At 33.5% G+C, this 15,166-nt stretch overlaps 5 protein-coding genes across 5 annotated transcripts; all 5 read right to left on the bottom strand.

Annotated features, from left to right (window-relative positions):
* Nucleotides 1-826: 826 nt before the first annotated feature.
* LOC145959037 (uncharacterized) lies at nucleotides 827-1,951 on the bottom strand. Its single transcript, XM_083076963.1, has 5 exons — nucleotides 1,637-1,951; nucleotides 1,396-1,563; nucleotides 1,224-1,328; nucleotides 1,073-1,145; nucleotides 827-992 (listed from the first exon to the last, which is right to left on the bottom strand). The coding sequence occupies exons 1-5, from the start codon at nucleotides 1,870-1,872 to the stop codon at nucleotides 834-836; spliced, it is 741 nt and encodes a 246-aa protein (XP_082933089.1). The 5' UTR covers nucleotides 1,873-1,951; the 3' UTR covers nucleotides 827-833.
* Nucleotides 1,952-2,714: 763 nt separating this feature from the next.
* Nucleotides 2,715-3,553, bottom strand: LOC145958665 (uncharacterized). Its single transcript, XM_083076174.1, has 3 exons — nucleotides 3,296-3,553; nucleotides 3,019-3,222; nucleotides 2,715-2,934 (listed from the first exon to the last, which is right to left on the bottom strand). The coding sequence occupies exons 1-3, from the start codon at nucleotides 3,551-3,553 to the stop codon at nucleotides 2,839-2,841; spliced, it is 558 nt and encodes a 185-aa protein (XP_082932300.1). The 3' UTR covers nucleotides 2,715-2,838.
* A 746-nt stretch (nucleotides 3,554-4,299) lies between these two features.
* On the bottom strand, nucleotides 4,300-6,660 carry LOC145958860 (uncharacterized). The gene is made up of 2 exons (XM_083076399.1): nucleotides 5,373-6,660; nucleotides 4,300-5,286 (listed from the first exon to the last, which is right to left on the bottom strand). Exons 1-2 carry the CDS (start codon nucleotides 5,722-5,724, stop codon nucleotides 5,105-5,107), a joined length of 534 nt encoding a protein of 177 aa, XP_082932525.1. The 5' UTR covers nucleotides 5,725-6,660; the 3' UTR covers nucleotides 4,300-5,104.
* On the bottom strand, nucleotides 5,747-7,621 carry LOC145958664 (serine/threonine-protein phosphatase 7 long form homolog). The gene is made up of 6 exons (XM_083076173.1): nucleotides 7,252-7,621; nucleotides 6,709-7,135; nucleotides 6,541-6,625; nucleotides 6,053-6,451; nucleotides 5,804-5,963; nucleotides 5,747-5,760 (listed from the first exon to the last, which is right to left on the bottom strand). Exons 1-6 carry the CDS (start codon nucleotides 7,619-7,621, stop codon nucleotides 5,747-5,749), a joined length of 1,455 nt encoding a protein of 484 aa, XP_082932299.1.
* A 3,267-nt stretch (nucleotides 7,622-10,888) lies between these two features.
* LOC109809973 (Tetratricopeptide repeat (TPR)-like superfamily protein) lies at nucleotides 10,889-13,723 on the bottom strand. Its single transcript, XM_020373403.3, has 4 exons — nucleotides 13,557-13,723; nucleotides 13,301-13,434; nucleotides 11,791-12,037; nucleotides 10,889-11,336 (listed from the first exon to the last, which is right to left on the bottom strand). Exons 1-4 carry the CDS (start codon nucleotides 13,666-13,668, stop codon nucleotides 11,113-11,115), a joined length of 717 nt encoding a protein of 238 aa, XP_020228992.1. The 5' UTR covers nucleotides 13,669-13,723; the 3' UTR covers nucleotides 10,889-11,112.
* Between the last annotated feature and the right edge of the window lie 1,443 nt (nucleotides 13,724-15,166).

The following is a 15,166-nucleotide window of genomic DNA, read 5'->3' as shown; positions in this document are numbered from 1 at the left end:
GTAATTTGCAAAAGTTTTGTGAATCCAACCCTGATGTTCAAAGGTGGATAGGAGCTATATCAAAAGACAAATGGAGTATGGCATATGATGCAGATGGTCGAAGATATGGTCACATGACAACAAATTTGTCTGAATGTGTTAACAAACACTAGTACAGAAAGGGTCTTTTACGTCGTGTATTTTGACCCTTTTACGTTGGAAAAGGGTCCGACGTTAATACGGGAGTTGTAAATTTACGTCGCCTCTAAAAGGCGACGTAAATTTACGTCGGGGATTTCTCCAAACCGACGTAAAATGGGGCAAAATCATGCCACAATTTTACGTCGGAGATGGCTTTGTCCGACGTAAATTTACGTCGGTCATTGCGTGGACCGACGTAAATTTACGTCTGACAAAGCCATGTCCGACGTAAATTGTGGGAGTTTTTTTTTTTAAAACGTTTGTAAATTGATATACCCAACACCTGCATATAAATATAATCCAGAATACCAACTCTAAACCAGGCAGTCCAGAATAGAAATTCAAATTGTATTTCAAAATTGAATGACAAAAAGAAAATAATATATAAATCTTAAAAAACATAAATTATGACAATTTAAATCCTATTATCCTAAAAAAGCTATAAAACATGTTTGTCAATGCTATCTAACTAACTAAACTAACTAACTATCAAACTATAAACATAATATCTAAATAACTATCAAACTATAAACATAATATCTAACTAACTAAACTTAGAAAAAAAATTGCCCATTGTTCTCTTATCTTGAGCAACTCATCTTCGGGCAATGGAGATGGATCTTGAAAGACCTGAAAGGGTAATTTAAGTGTCATTAATATGCAATGATAATTATTCTAAAGGTAAATATAGTTAAATAAATTTTGATATGAATTACCTGCGCCCAAGAATCAATAATACCCACAGAAACTATGGCTTTCATCCAATACATGATGTAATAGGCACATTCAAACGAGTCTTGTTGCTTATTACACTAAAATGAGAAACAAATAACTATTAATTCCAAAGTCAATAAATTTAAATATTATTGATTGTATGAATTTATTTGCTAACCTTAGGGTATATGAAATGCAATGACTTTGATGATCTGGCTCTTCCACTTAATATATTAGCTCCAGACACGATTCTAATTAATTGAAATAAAAACAAATGTTAGTCAATATATATAATTAGTTTTAAAACATAATGAAAAAATTTTAGTTACCCATGTAATTGGCTTTTAATTTCATGGCTTGGTTTTCGATGAAGTGAACAAAACCACACCACGGTATATTCCTTAGGAATGATTATCATTAACTGCCAATGGGACCTACATTGTATGACAAACAAATCAGTTAAAAAATTACCATGATTAAAAAACCAATTAAAAAACTAACCCGTCAATGTATGGAGCCATGTATATATGTCTTCTTGAGTCACTCATCCATGTTTGCATATATTGTTGGATCTGGACCTGAGTGTTTCCTGATTTTTGGATGGATTGAGGCTCAATAAATCCATATACTTCTGCTTGTGCTTGCTCCACACTCAATTTGTCCATGTACCTAACACAAATAATTATTATAAGTTAAATGTAATTATTGTAAATTTAGACTCATAAAAGAAAATATGACTTACATGGCCCACAACTGTATGACAGATATATTTAACATGCAGTTTCCCCCAACAATCTCTAATGCATCAGGCAGAGATATGTATAGTGGAACATCAGAGCTATCAACTCCAAAAACTCTAATGTCCCACTGCAATTGAATTGGATGCTTCTTTATTCGTGGTAATTTGATTAGAAGCTTAGATATGGGATCATCCTCAGCTTCTGCGATATTGGCATCATGAACATGAGGTTCTCTCATGACCTCCTTACCACGATTGATAAAATCCTAAAGAAATAATCAAAATTAGTTAAACAATAATAGAATTATAAGAATCTAAAAGAGCAATAATATAATTACCTTTGCTCGTGCTGAAAGCGGCATGACCAAACGTTTTGGCCAAGCTAAGAATGTGTCGGTTGCCTGCCCCACTAGTTGAACCTCTGTATTGGGCAAAGGCACTGGAGCAGCAGCATCTTGAACTTAGTCAACCACAACCCGTGTCCAGTCTGGCTGTAGAGGGACACCATGGATGGTTGAGCCACCCTCAAATACTCGGCCAATAGCCACTAACCGTGGGGGGTCATCCTCAACATATAACTCACACTGGTTTGGTACATCAGTGTGAGTCTGATCTGGTGAGGGATCTGGAGCAGCACAACTCCCTTTAGTGCTGACTCGAACACCATCATGAGCAACTGCAGTCTGTTGCTGAGAACGAGCCAAAAGTTCAAACTTCTGTTCAAACTGTTTTCCAATATTCTTCAGTTTCTCTTCAAACTCCATCTTCAATCTCTGCTCCAATTCCTGTATAACCTCTTGACTGCAAGAGTTGACAGTGCTCCTCGATGATCGGCCACCAAAGAAATCTCGGTGGCTCCAAGAACCACCAACACCACGCACACAACCTCCGTGCTCTGGCTTTCCTATGGCCGTTGTGAGGATATCATTCCGACCATCAGAAACAAATGAGCCCTGGGTGCTCTGCTCAACTAAACCCTCCTGCAACAATAAGGAAGATTAAAAATTCTTATGAATTAAATGAGTTGTAATGAAGAGTCTTAGTTTGTATATTTTTACTTACTATTTTACTAGCAACGACTTTTGCAGACTCAGAAGTCATTTGCCCATCTGGTTTTGTCTGGGCTGCTATCCACATCTCATGGCGGGGAGGTGACTCTACACGGTCAGCATCCTCAACCCCTGCTGCCTGTGCCTTAGCCTTCTTCATTTGCTTTTTTTTTTTCTTTCATATCCCCCTCTTGACAATAGATGGGGTGCATCATTCTTGGCCTGTCGTTCTTGGGCAGCTATTCTTTTAGCCTGCAATAATACAAAAAAGAAAATGAGATAAATTAAAATGTACCTTAAGTATTTGTGTTAATGTAAAAGTTATCAATAACTAACCTGCCACGAAGGGTCCAATCGAGTGGCACAAAATTGCATCCACTCCTCATCAGTGATCTGGTACTTTAGACAGGGAGTCTCATTTTGGCGCTCTCCAAATACATACTCCCGTGTCAAGAAAGTCTTGAAGTCTCTCCACCTGGTGGCAAGGGCAGATAACATCTTCCTCCTCATGCCCTCAGTGTTGGGAATGTCAAAATTTTGCTATGAAAATAACAACAAATAATAAATAATGTATTTTAGTTATATAATATTGAAAGGATGTGAAAGTATATACCTGAATATCCTGCCACATGAGGTTCTTGTCAACCTCCTGAACGTCATCCCATGATGGAATGATAATAGAAACATGTCGTCGAGCTAGGACTCCCAAATAGCTCTTAAACTTGGCAGCATTTGGGCCTGATGCCTTTCCAGAACGAGGATCCACCTCAACCGGTGTCCTCTCCTTGGCAATGCGCCCAGCTGTAAACCCAGACAATTGGGTGACAGATCTACCTTCCCTCCTTCCACTACCAGACCCAGAATCCTCCATAATCCTGAAAAAAATTAAACTGTCATTATTAAAACAATGAATTAACTGAATAGACAAATAAAGTAAAAAAGATAATAATGAAACTAGAACGGCTCGTACTGAAACTAGAACGGGCCGTTCTAGATCAAAAATTACAACAACAAATTTCCAGCAGAACGGGCCGTTCTCTTTGCAGAACGGGCCGTACTGCTTGCAGAACAACCCGTTCTGCAAGGAGAACGGCCCGTTCTGCAAGGAGAACAGCCCGTTCTACAAGGAGAACGGCCCGTTCTGCAAGGAGAACGGGCCGTTCTAGCGGAACAAATAGCAAAAAAAAAACAAAATAATTACGGGGACAACAAACTAACCTCAAACGACCAACGTGCAGACACTTAGAGACTTGGATACGTTGAATGTAGCAATAAACGCAGTGGGAGACTCAGAAATTCAGAGAGAATGAGAGGGGTTGTTTGTAAATTGTGAGCGCGGGAATGGAAAATACAAAGGTGGGGAATATAGGGCCATTTTTTAAGTCGGGTTTCGTTGTTCCGACGTAAATTTACGTCGGACTATAGGGGTTCCGACGTAAATTTACGTCGGACCACCTCTAGTCCGACGTAAATTTACGTCGCACTATGAGACTGCGACGTTAATTCCCACATTTACGTCAGACTAGGGTGGGTCCGACGTAAATTAGTCTCCACTTAATTACGAAACTGCCACCGCGTTTTTACAACGTCGGTGTTTACTATTTCCGACGTAAATTGGGTGACGTAAATACCCTTTTTTGCACTAGTGAAAGTGTTAAAGGATTGTAGAAATCTCCCTATCACTGCATTAGTTCGGTCGACGTATACCAGGTGCGCTGAGTATTTTAGTAATTGTGGTAGTCGTGCTTTAGCCGATGTTTCATCTGGGAAGGTCTTCATTTCAAAGTTGGTTGAAGCTTTGCAAAAAAATCAAGAAGAGGCTTGTTCCCACCAAGTTTGTAGATACGACATTGAATCTTCAAAATTTGAGGTTCAAGAGGCATTTGATCCAATAACACAAACAGGAGGGAAGAAATGGGTAGTGAATTTAAAGGAACGATACTGTCAATGCGGAAAGTTTACAGCATTTCATTATCCTTGTTCTCATGTTATAGTTGCATGTGGTGTTGTTAGCATTGATTACTACCAGTTTATAGATCCTGTTTATACCAGTGATTATGTTTTAAAAGCCTACTCTGGTCCGTGGGAACCAATCGGAAATGAAGACTTAATCCCTCTGAGTAATGAGGATTGGATACTTGTCCCAGATCTAACATCAGTGCGCGGGAAAGGGAGACCGAAATCCACAAGAATTAGAAACGAAATGGATTGGGTTGAGAGCTCACAACGACGACCAAAATGTAGCATATGCAAACAAGAGGGTCACAACAGGCGCAATTTTCCATCTAAGTCTAATAATCAGTCGATAAGTTTTGAAGATGTTTAGAATTTGTTAAACATATTGTAATTAGTAATGTGTATTCATGATGGTCATTGTATAACATAATGTAATTACTATTGTCTATTGATAATTATACAAAATCTACTCATCATCGTCTTCCTCATCTTCCTGATGATGATGCCCTCTATCAGTAGCAGGAGTTAGAATACACCGTCGTCGTCTTTCCCTTGCAGCCCTTTGAGGATTTCTTCGAACACGTCTTTGTTCTGGCGGTGATGGGTGATGACTAGCCTCCGCAGAAAATTGTGGACGCAAATCAACACCTGCAACGTCATATTTGACACAAATTATTAATATTGATATAATTATAAGAAGAAAACAATAACAAAATAATAAAATATGAGTAGACCTGATGTATAAGTACGACTGATATAATCATGATCATACGAAATATGAAAAGGTGCTTCCTGACTCGATTGTGTGGCATCCTGTGGCATACTTGGCTGTGGAGTCATTAAAGGGGAATGTCCAAAAATATGATCCATCATTTCTGATGACATAGTTGGTTCCGGTGATGAGTCTAAACCAAGTGACTCACAGATATGTGTAGTAGTCATCGGAACTGATGTCTCAAAACCTGGAGGGCGAGGTGGAGTGTACCAATATGTGTATTGGGACTGCGATGGATAAGTGGGCTCCTGAGAAGGAATATAATATAACCCTGCTGCTCTGTCTGGCACTGTAGGGTACATCTGATCCATCGCCTCAACTGGCGTTCTTCGTCTAGGTAAGCCTCCCTTGACTGTGCAGGAACATTGAAAGTCCCCACGTCATATGAACCAGGGGGAAGGGGTGCTTCCTCAGCTGGCTCAACGAATCTAGCCCTATAGTCATCAGATATCGATAATAATCGATTAGTCTGCTCTATGACTGCTTCCATAGAAAACTCTGGGCTGCCATGAGGAGATGTCAAGTATGCCAAGCATTCAGTTACGTCTCCCTACATATACAAAACATAAAAAAATTAGTTTACCACTTTATAATTTGACAAAATATTATATTAAAATATGAGTTGTAATATACACATACCACAATCGAGTCTTTAACTTCATCAGGATCAATGTACAATTTCCCCTTTCTGCGATACCACCTCATGTATTCAGAATTTGGACCTAAGAGTCCAACCTGTGGAGAAGTAGGTGCAAAGTGGTATGCATATCGATTGGCCCAGTGCTCAAGTGCTGGACTTAATATTGTAGTCCAATCGTCATCAGTCTTTCCCCGCAGGGTCAACGCATGCACATGAGCAGGAGTCATTGGAGGATTTGGAACTGGCTGTTGGTAACCAAATTGACTCATGACCCTATCAGGCTGATGCCATTCACAAATACACAGAGAAAGTAACGGGATTACAGAACCCCAAATACGAATCCCCTGTGTACAGTCCTCGGGCATCTGTTCCAAAGGCAGATATGGTTGCCAAATAATCTGTAAATAAAAAAATGTAATTAGTTTATATTAAAATACTAATAACTTACATAATGAAAACCGTTAACCCTTCAATTTTATTTACTTACAGATTTTCTGGTCAACCGATCAAAGAATTTGCGATAAAATTTAATATCATCGCTCATGCTTATTTTAGTGGCTGTGTTGGACCACCTGAAATCAAAATGTAAACAATTAATTTCTGTAACATTTATTCAATAATTTTAACAATGCTAATATTTTGAAATTCATCATACCTTAAACCAACAGGACAAGCTGGAGGAATAGGTGGAAATGGAGAAGACAGAATGGTTGGGAATCGTTCCCATGCCCATGACTGCAATAAAAGTGTAAATCCACCACAACTTGGCATTTTGTAATCTGTAGAGGTGCATAAATTGCGATACAAATATCCAAGCACAGCAGCAGCCCATGCATACGTCTTAATGGTCTGAAAGTCACCTAAGAACGCCAACCACCTCAATGAGACATAGCTGGAAGATCTATCAGGAAACAGAAGCCCTCCTACAAAGCGTAGCATCCAGGCTCGAGCATAAGGAAGCAACTGATGTACCTCCTGTAGATCATCTGCAATGTCATTAAAATATGTTGCCAACCAAGATAATTTCACCCGATGTCCTTTAATTTGTGACTCAGGTGGAACAACACCTAAAAGATCATGAGCTGCAAAAAATAAAACAAATTATTTACCGATTTTTAATATTATAAAACACAATTACTTAAACAAAAAAATACAACTTAAAGTATAATTATTTTAGTACCTAATTCGAATATATTACCACTGCCTCGACTTAACAGTGCTTCACCGTCAACTGGAAGACCAATAATCATACCAACATCTTGGAGAGTAATTGTGCATTCTCCAAATGGCATATGAAATGTGTGTGTTTCTGGTCTCCATCGTTCTACCAGAGCAGTTAATAAACCAGGACTCATTTTGATATAACTCAACCGAGCAATCCATCCAAATCCAGCCTGGTCTATTAACGGAACTATTTGATGTGGAATTCCGTCAATTCCATTACGTGTTGGAGCAGCACGTCGTGCTAATAATCTCCTATCTTCTTCTCTATTCCAAACATGTTGTGAAACATGTATGGATTGCAATGACAATAAATCATCCTCAACGGGTCCACAACTCACACGCATAGATGTAGAAGATGATATCATCTATAACAAAATTTAACAGCACATTATTTCATCCATTATATAAATAAATTCAAAAATTATATATCTATTTTTAAAATAAATATAAATTACATAAAAAACATTTAATTCAATTTAAAATTTAAATAATTTTTAATTAAATTATATTTTAATAACACGAAATTAAAATAAATGAATTCAAATTTTAAATATCAATTTAAATTTTAAATAATTTTTAATTAAATTAATTTTAAATTAGACGTTATTAAATTATATGAATTTATAATTTAAATTAATTTATTTTCTAAATAAATATAATTTAAACAGAATTAAAATAAATGAATTGAAATTTTAAATAACATTATTTTTTAAATAAATATAACTTACACAGAAATAATTTAATTCAATTTAAATTTTAAATAATTTTTTATTAAATTCAATTTAAATATATAACTTACACAGAAATAATTTAATTCAATTTTAAATAACATTATTTTTTAAATAAATATAACTTACACAGAAATAATTTAATTTATTTTCATAATAAATATAATTTAAACAGAATTAGAATAAATGAATTCAAATTTTAAATATCATTTTTTTTAATAAATATAAGTTACACACAAATAAATCAATTCAAAATTTAAATATCTTTATTTTTAAAATAAATATAACTTACACAGAAATAATTTAATTTAATTTACAATTTAAATAAATATTTTTTATTTAAATTTAAATAACACGTTATTAACTTAAATTAATTTTTATTTTAAATTAAATTCTTTTCTGCAAAAATATAAATTAAACAGAATTCAAATAAATCAATTCAAAATTTAAATATATTTATATTTAAAATAAATATAATTTACACAGAAATAATTTAATTCAATTTAAAATTTAATTAATTTTTTTAATTAAAATTTAATAACACGTTATTAAATTTAATTAATTTTTATTTTAAATTAAATTCTTTTCTACAAAAATATAAATTAAACAGAATTCAAATAAATCAATTCAAAATTAAAATATCTTTATTTTTAAAATAAATATAACTTACACAGAAATAATTTAATTCTATTTAATATTCAAATAAATTTTTTTAATTAAATTTAAATAACACGTTATTAAACAGAAAATAATTACACAAAATAAATATAAAAAATTCTAACTAAATTACAGTAACTATGTCAAATGACGTAGCCTACAGCGACTTTCAAATAATTACACAAAAAAAATATAAATAATTCTAACTAAATTACAGTAACTATAAAAATTAATAAATTTAAATAAATTCTAAATTAAAGGAAATAATAAACATTAAAATACCTGAAAGCTTCAATAAATCTGGAACTCTAGAGAAATTCACAAAATAAAAATTACCCTGAAATAAAAATAAAAATATCTAAACGTTAAACAAAATTTAAAAGTAAGTAAATAATTTTTAAATAAATTAAACAGATAAATAAAAAAAAACTTACCTGATGGAGACTCGTCTGGAAACAAAAATGAGAGGGGGGACCATCTGAGGGTAAAAACCCTTATATAGGCATTTTTTTTTATTTTTTTTACTGTATAAAGCCACGTGTCCAATTACTACTGGTTAAATCAGAGGTAATTTGACACGTGGCCACTGTAATTAATTTCTCAACCACCACCTGTGTCGCTGTGGCCTACAGCGCCCCAGTGTCGCTGTAGGCCACAGCGCCACATTTATTTTTTTTAAATTATTCAAAAAATAGTTTTTTATCAACTTTTATTTTATTTACGCATATCATAAAAATATATATTTATATATTTAGCTATTTCTGATTTTTCTTTATTTTATACATTTTTAATTTTCTATTTACGTTTTTTAATTTTTAAAATATGTGACGCTGTGGCATACAGCGTCACTATATTTCTGTTTTTTTTTTAAAATTATTAAATAAATTGTTTTTGATCACATTTTTTTTATTTAGGAATATCATACAAATATGTACTTATAAATATTTACCTATTTCTCATTTTTCTTTATTTTATACATTTTTTTTTGTATTTACGTTTTTTATTTTTAAAATAAGTGCCGCTGTGGCCTACAGCGTCACTATATTTCTGATTTTTTTAAAATTATTAAATAAATTGTTTTTGATCACATTTTTTTTATTTAGGAATATCATACAAATATGTACTTATAAATATTTACCTATTTCTCATTTTTTTTATTTTATACATTTTTTTTTGTATTTACGTTTTTTATTTTTAAAATAAGTGCCGCTGTGGCCTACAGCGCCACTATATTTCTGATTTTTTTAAAAAAAATTTAATTATTAAAAAAAACTTAAATTCTTTTTTATCACATTTTAATTATTATAAATATTTTTTTTAAAACTGGCGCTGTACATTCTGTTTCTTTTTTTTTTTTTAAATTATAACTTCTTTTTTTTTATCAAATTTTAATTATTAAAATTAATTTTTTATAAACTGGCACTGTGGCCTACAACGCTACTAGATTTCTATTTTTTAAAAAAAAATTATTAAATAATTTGTTTTTTATGACATTTTAATTATTATTTTTTTATATATGTGGGGCTTTAGGCTGTAGGTTCTGTTTCCTTTTTTTTTTAAATTATAAATTGTTTTTTTATCATATTTTAATTATTAAAATTAATTTTTTATTAACTGGCACTGTGGCCTACAGCGCCACTATATTTCTATTTTTTAAAAAAAAATTATTAAATAATTTGTTTTTAATCACATTTTAATTATTAAAAATAATTGTTTTTTTATATATGTGGCGCTTTAGGCTACAGCGACTTTATTGAAGCTGTTTTGTGGCGCTATAGGCTGTAGCGACACTATTAATATGGCTTTCATGACTTTCTTGAAGTGTAAAAAAGGCCACGTGGCATGGGTGTCGCTATGGGCCATAGCAACACCGTTGTAAACAGCCCCAAAGGCGTAAATAAATTCAAAACAGCCCCATTTAGGTAAATAACTTGGTCAACGACCCCACTTTGGTCAAAAAGCCCTAAAACAATGATTATTTTATCTTTCAATATTTGAACGACATAATACCATAGTTTACCAGATGCTTCTTATAGTTTACTCGTCAGCCATTTGCTGCTAAACCACGCTTCGAAAATTGATATTTGAATCTGATATTAGTACTAGTACAAAATAATACTGAAGTAAAAAGAAATGTAATAGTACAAAATAAAGCCTATTGATTTCACAACCAAGGTCGTGACGACAACTGAAAAGTTAACAAGGTTGGATAGAATAAACTAGATATTGTAAAAAACAAATACAAGCAAAATTATTAATTATACCAAGGGCTTCAATTTATATGTTAAAATCATAGAGAATAATACAAGTTACGCAACATACAGGAAAAGCAAAGAATTCAATTTACTTTTGGACGTAGCATTCATCTACTGGCTACCCTCATCAAAATATGTGCCATGCCATGGCATAGCAGCATACTGGAAATGGAAGACAATGAAGACTTTGCTTTTTCATCGACATCCTAGTTCAACTCTCCATTCATCACCAATGGTCTTATTTGTGCATAGCTTCTGGAGATCAATGTAACCAATGATAGTGTCCTCGAAAACTGCGTTGTCCAGCTTAGCATCATCAAAGGTGGAGCCCGACAATACTGTGTTCTTAAATACAGCTCCTTCAAGATCAGCTTTCTCAAAGTTCACACGATCCAAGACTGCGTTTGAGAAGTCCACCCCTGTAAAATATCCTTGGTTCATTCTTTTGTCTATATGGCAAACAACTTGTATGATAACAAAATTTTGGTACTATATTCTATCAAATATACACAAGCTCACCATATTCATGTAAGTTTGTGACAGAACACTTTCAAGAATGAATATAGGTAAGTCATTCCACGATCCACAGATTGGTACAAGTTCCATGATGAATATCAGAGCATCTCTTACTCAAACAGGTAATCCGATTTTTAAAAGATGAATAATATCAAGGTAGTTTTATACTTTTACCATTCAAGCTTAGTAAATTGCTCTCAACAAGAAAATTACTCTTTATAAACATAAGTTCATGGCATTCCCAATGATCAAAATAACAAGATTGTCGAAAAAACTTGTATTTGGTCATCTATAAAGGCCGACGAAGTGGCAAGCTAACCTAACATTTAGTTCATTTTGCAGAAGTAAAAATGTTACCTTTAAAGCTGGCACCAACTGCATAAGCCTTTGACATTACAACTTCTGACATGTCAGCACCATCAAACTTAGCATCTGACATGAGTGCTGCAGACAGGGACTTCCCCTTCAGGTTGGATTTTTCATTTGTGAAATTACATTGTCGGAGATCTAATGGTTTATCATATACACCATTTGCCTGACCAATCGTGTTGCCAATAAATGCACGCTCACAGCGATTGGGCTCAGTTGACAATGGGGGAAGTCTCTGCAAGGAAAACATATTGGGTGTTGTATTTTCTCCTCAACAGCTTCTTTTGAAGAGATGTGTAAATCACATTTGTCTTCCACAAATTTAAATTTAAATGCATGAACATTTATAACTGACATGGTATGCTACTAAAACTGAATAATTTGAACATTTTATCAGAAGAAAAGAATAATAGATTATGAAAATAGGCCTTGTGATTGACCAAGACAGGCCATATCTGCAAAGCTGTGAAGCACATCAATCTGAGGCTCTTAATATTTGTTCAAAAGACCAAGGGAATTAAATACGCAAAGAAATGTTTCTGAAGACAGTCTAATTTTTATTTATTTAACCAAACTTGTAATAGGCTTTTTAAACAAACCCCACATATAGAGGGAACCATACTCCAAATGCATAGTGGTTTACCTAAATTGTCTGATCATACTTGTTGCTTTCAACTAAATTTTTAACAATTACATCATACATCCTCAAAACAGCAAACTAACCATCGTTCCCTCCTATGGTAAGTCATGGTAAGTCTTAGAAATGTGATTTTAACTCAATACTATAAAATGGACTTGGAAAGTAGGATTATCTCTATTTATATACACTATTTTAGCCATACTATTATTAAATGATCTCCAATCCCACTCATGTTAATGACTAGACTTTTCGAGCATATAATTTGCAAGACTGAACATTTATAGAATAGTGAGAAGTCACTAATATGATAAATCCAACAATAATTGCTGGAATTAACTTTGATATCAACCGTGAGTTGGTAACCAAAGAAAAACCACCTTATCAACTGTACAAACAGATATGTTGATATCATTTTAGCATGAAGAGAATCAAAATATATAATGAGAGACCAAACACTAGTTCTGTTCCAACCTTAGTTGATATCTTCACAGAAAAATCTATTTTTAATGCCTAATTGCTATTCCTTCCATAATACACCAAACAAATTCAGTACCTATCATGCACATATAACCTGCTTTGATACTCTAATTAACAAACAAACAAAATGTTTGCTAATCTCTCAGTAAAGGAAGACTCATCCATGAAATTTCCACAATGAGTATGGACCTAAAGACTCTGTATATTAGCTTCTGAGAGCAAATGGAAGCTTAACATTGAATAACAGGAATTTAAAGGAAATCAATTTCAACATCCCTTTCTAAATATGCAGGTCCAACCAAGAAACCCCATGAACATGGCAATGTTATTAATTATATATATTGGATTTCCATAGATAAAAAATTTAAGATGGGTTAGAACCTGGCTAGCAGCAGTAACGGGAAATGCAGCAGAAGAAAGAGCACAAGCTGCCAGAATACCACAAGCCACGCCCTTGATTCCGTTGAAATTAAATAAAGCTCCCTTAGTTTGCGATCCATCTAATTCAGATACTCCTACAAAATATCGGCCACACTACTCTTTTTACTAACAAAACAAATTTCACTATTTAACTTCCATGCGGTCGGTAGCAAATTACTAATCATTGTATAACAAAATAAGAGAGAAAGGGTTGGACCAGAGCAAGAAATTCTGAGTGTTGAGGCTGAAGGAGTGAAACACGGCCGTTTCGGTGAAAACTTGGGTATGGAGAAACCGTTTCGTGGGAGTGGAATTGAAACGTTGGCCATTGCTGTCTCTTCACTTCAGTTTTGGAACTTCCTTCCACACCGCTCCGCCAACGCTTATCTGCGGATAAATATGTTACGTGGAACACACGTGGCACTAAATCATTGCTCGATTCATTTTGGGGCATTTTTAGTCATTGAACTCAATTAAATTAACCAACTCTTTTTATATTTAGAATTTCTTTTTATCCATTCATATTCATAATTATTTTTTTTATAACATTCAATAGAAAATCATTTACAGTATGTTTGGTGCAGAAGAATTGTGGGGAAGGGAAAGAGGTGAGGGAAGGATCCCGGAAATACATGGAAGAGTGTACAAGATAGTAGATCTTGTATGTTGGGTGCAATTTAATAGATGAGAAGGAAATGTAAAAAATGAGTGGATGCTTTTAATATTTGCTGAATAGCGTGGATTGAAACGAAAATATGAAGATTTTATAATTTTATTCTTATAAAGTGAGTGCATAGAAAATTCTAATCTACAATTTGAATTTATGTTGTTTTGTGATGTGTGTTGTGAACGGTTATAATTGATTATGAGAAACAAATTTTTATTTTCGATGATCATGTGATGTAATTATTGGCAACTACAACCATATATGACACATATATAATTGATTATAGAAACTAAAAATTTGAATTATAAACTTAATTGTAAAGATATATATTTAAAAATTAATTTACAATGTAATTATATTATTTTTATTTAATTTAATATAAATTAATAAAAAAAATAAGTTTTTCTTCATTTTTATTTTACCTTTTTTTATTAAACAATTTTAACTTCCATTTTATTTCTCACTTATTTCTTTTCCTTTTTACATTATATACATGAATGGAATTATACAGCAACAAGATAATTTGGAATTGAAATATATAAATAATTTTGTATATATTTTTCATCTTATATCCTCTTATATTTTGTTTAATTTTGAAATTTTAATTTCTTGATTATATATATAGTATTGTTGAGCTGGCTTTTAGTTTACCGGCGTTTTTGTTTCGACTCCACCAATTTCCCACAGAACAAGTATCCTGGGTTTGCGTGATCTGAGAAGAGATGGAAGGAGACGGAGCATGTTTCGACGGCGTGGCTCGGTGGCTGGGTGCGAAGTTGGCCACGGCGTTCTTCGCATCCCTGGAGCGGTGTTCCTGCATAAACCTCTCCACCGACGACCACGACGACGCTCATCTCATCCTCCCTTCCGATCTATCTTCTCCCAACTCAACCACGTCGTCCACCTCCCCGTCTCACAAGGTAACCTAATCTCTCCCTCCAACCTTTCATTTTTCTCCATCCATCACAGTATAATGTATAAATTCCAATCACACTCTGCAATTATCATATATCTTCCTCTCGTTTGGACGTTGATGTAAAAATTGAAATCCAAAATTGGATCACAATTTGTATTGTTTAATACGCAACGAATCCAGTGCAGGCGATCATTCCGATCACCGCTTCGTGATCATAGTTTCATCTTTCAAAGTTTTAATGTAA

This window comes from Cajanus cajan, chromosome 6 (assembly GCF_000230855.2).
Source record: "Cajanus cajan strain Asha chromosome 6, NIPB_CcT2T_4, whole genome shotgun sequence".
Lineage (NCBI taxonomy): Eukaryota > Viridiplantae > Streptophyta > Magnoliopsida > Fabales > Fabaceae > Cajanus > Cajanus cajan.
This window is presented reverse-complemented; position numbering and strand designations above follow the sequence as displayed.

Coding starts and splice junctions, on each gene's coding strand:
- LOC145959037 (XM_083076963.1), bottom strand. CDS start 1,872: ATGAGAGAACCTCATGTTCATGATGCCAATATCGCAGAAGCTGAGGAT. Junction 1,329..1,395: donor ATGGCTCCATACATTGACGG/GTTAGTTTTTTA, acceptor CATACAATGTAG/GTCCCATTGGCAGTTAATGA. Junction 993..1,072: donor TGCATTTCATATACCCTAAG/GTTAGCAAATAA, acceptor TTCTCATTTTAG/TGTAATAAGCAACAAGACTC.
- LOC145958665 (XM_083076174.1), bottom strand. CDS start 3,553: ATGGAGGATTCTGGGTCTGGTAGTGGAAGGAGGGAAGGTAGATCTGTC. Junction 3,223..3,295: donor TCATGTGGCAGGATATTCAG/GTATATACTTTC, acceptor TTATTTTCATAG/CAAAATTTTGACATTCCCAA. Junction 2,935..3,018: donor GATTGGACCCTTCGTGGCAG/GTTAGTTATTGA, acceptor GTATTATTGCAG/GCTAAAAGAATAGCTGCCCA.
- LOC145958860 (XM_083076399.1), bottom strand. CDS start 5,724: ATGGATCAGATGTACCCTACAGTGCCAGACAGAGCAGCAGGGTTATAT. Junction 5,287..5,372: donor CAGTCGTACTTATACATCAG/GTCTACTCATAT, acceptor ATGACGTTGCAG/GTGTTGATTTGCGTCCACAA.
- LOC145958664 (XM_083076173.1), bottom strand. CDS start 7,621: ATGCGTGTGAGTTGTGGACCCGTTGAGGATGATTTATTGTCATTGCAA. Junction 6,626..6,708: donor GCTTGTCCTGTTGGTTTAAG/GTATGATGAATT, acceptor TTTTGATTTCAG/GTGGTCCAACACAGCCACTA. Junction 5,964..6,052: donor AAGTTAAAGACTCGATTGTG/GTATGTGTATAT, acceptor TTGTATATGTAG/GGAGACGTAACTGAATGCTT.
- LOC109809973 (XM_020373403.3), bottom strand. CDS start 13,668: ATGGCCAACGTTTCAATTCCACTCCCACGAAACGGTTTCTCCATACCC. Junction 13,435..13,556: donor ACTCAGAATTTCTTGCTCTG/GTCCAACCCTTT, acceptor GATATTTTGTAG/GAGTATCTGAATTAGATGGA. Junction 12,038..13,300: donor CCGTTACTGCTGCTAGCCAG/GTTCTAACCCAT, acceptor TTTTCCTTGCAG/AGACTTCCCCCATTGTCAAC.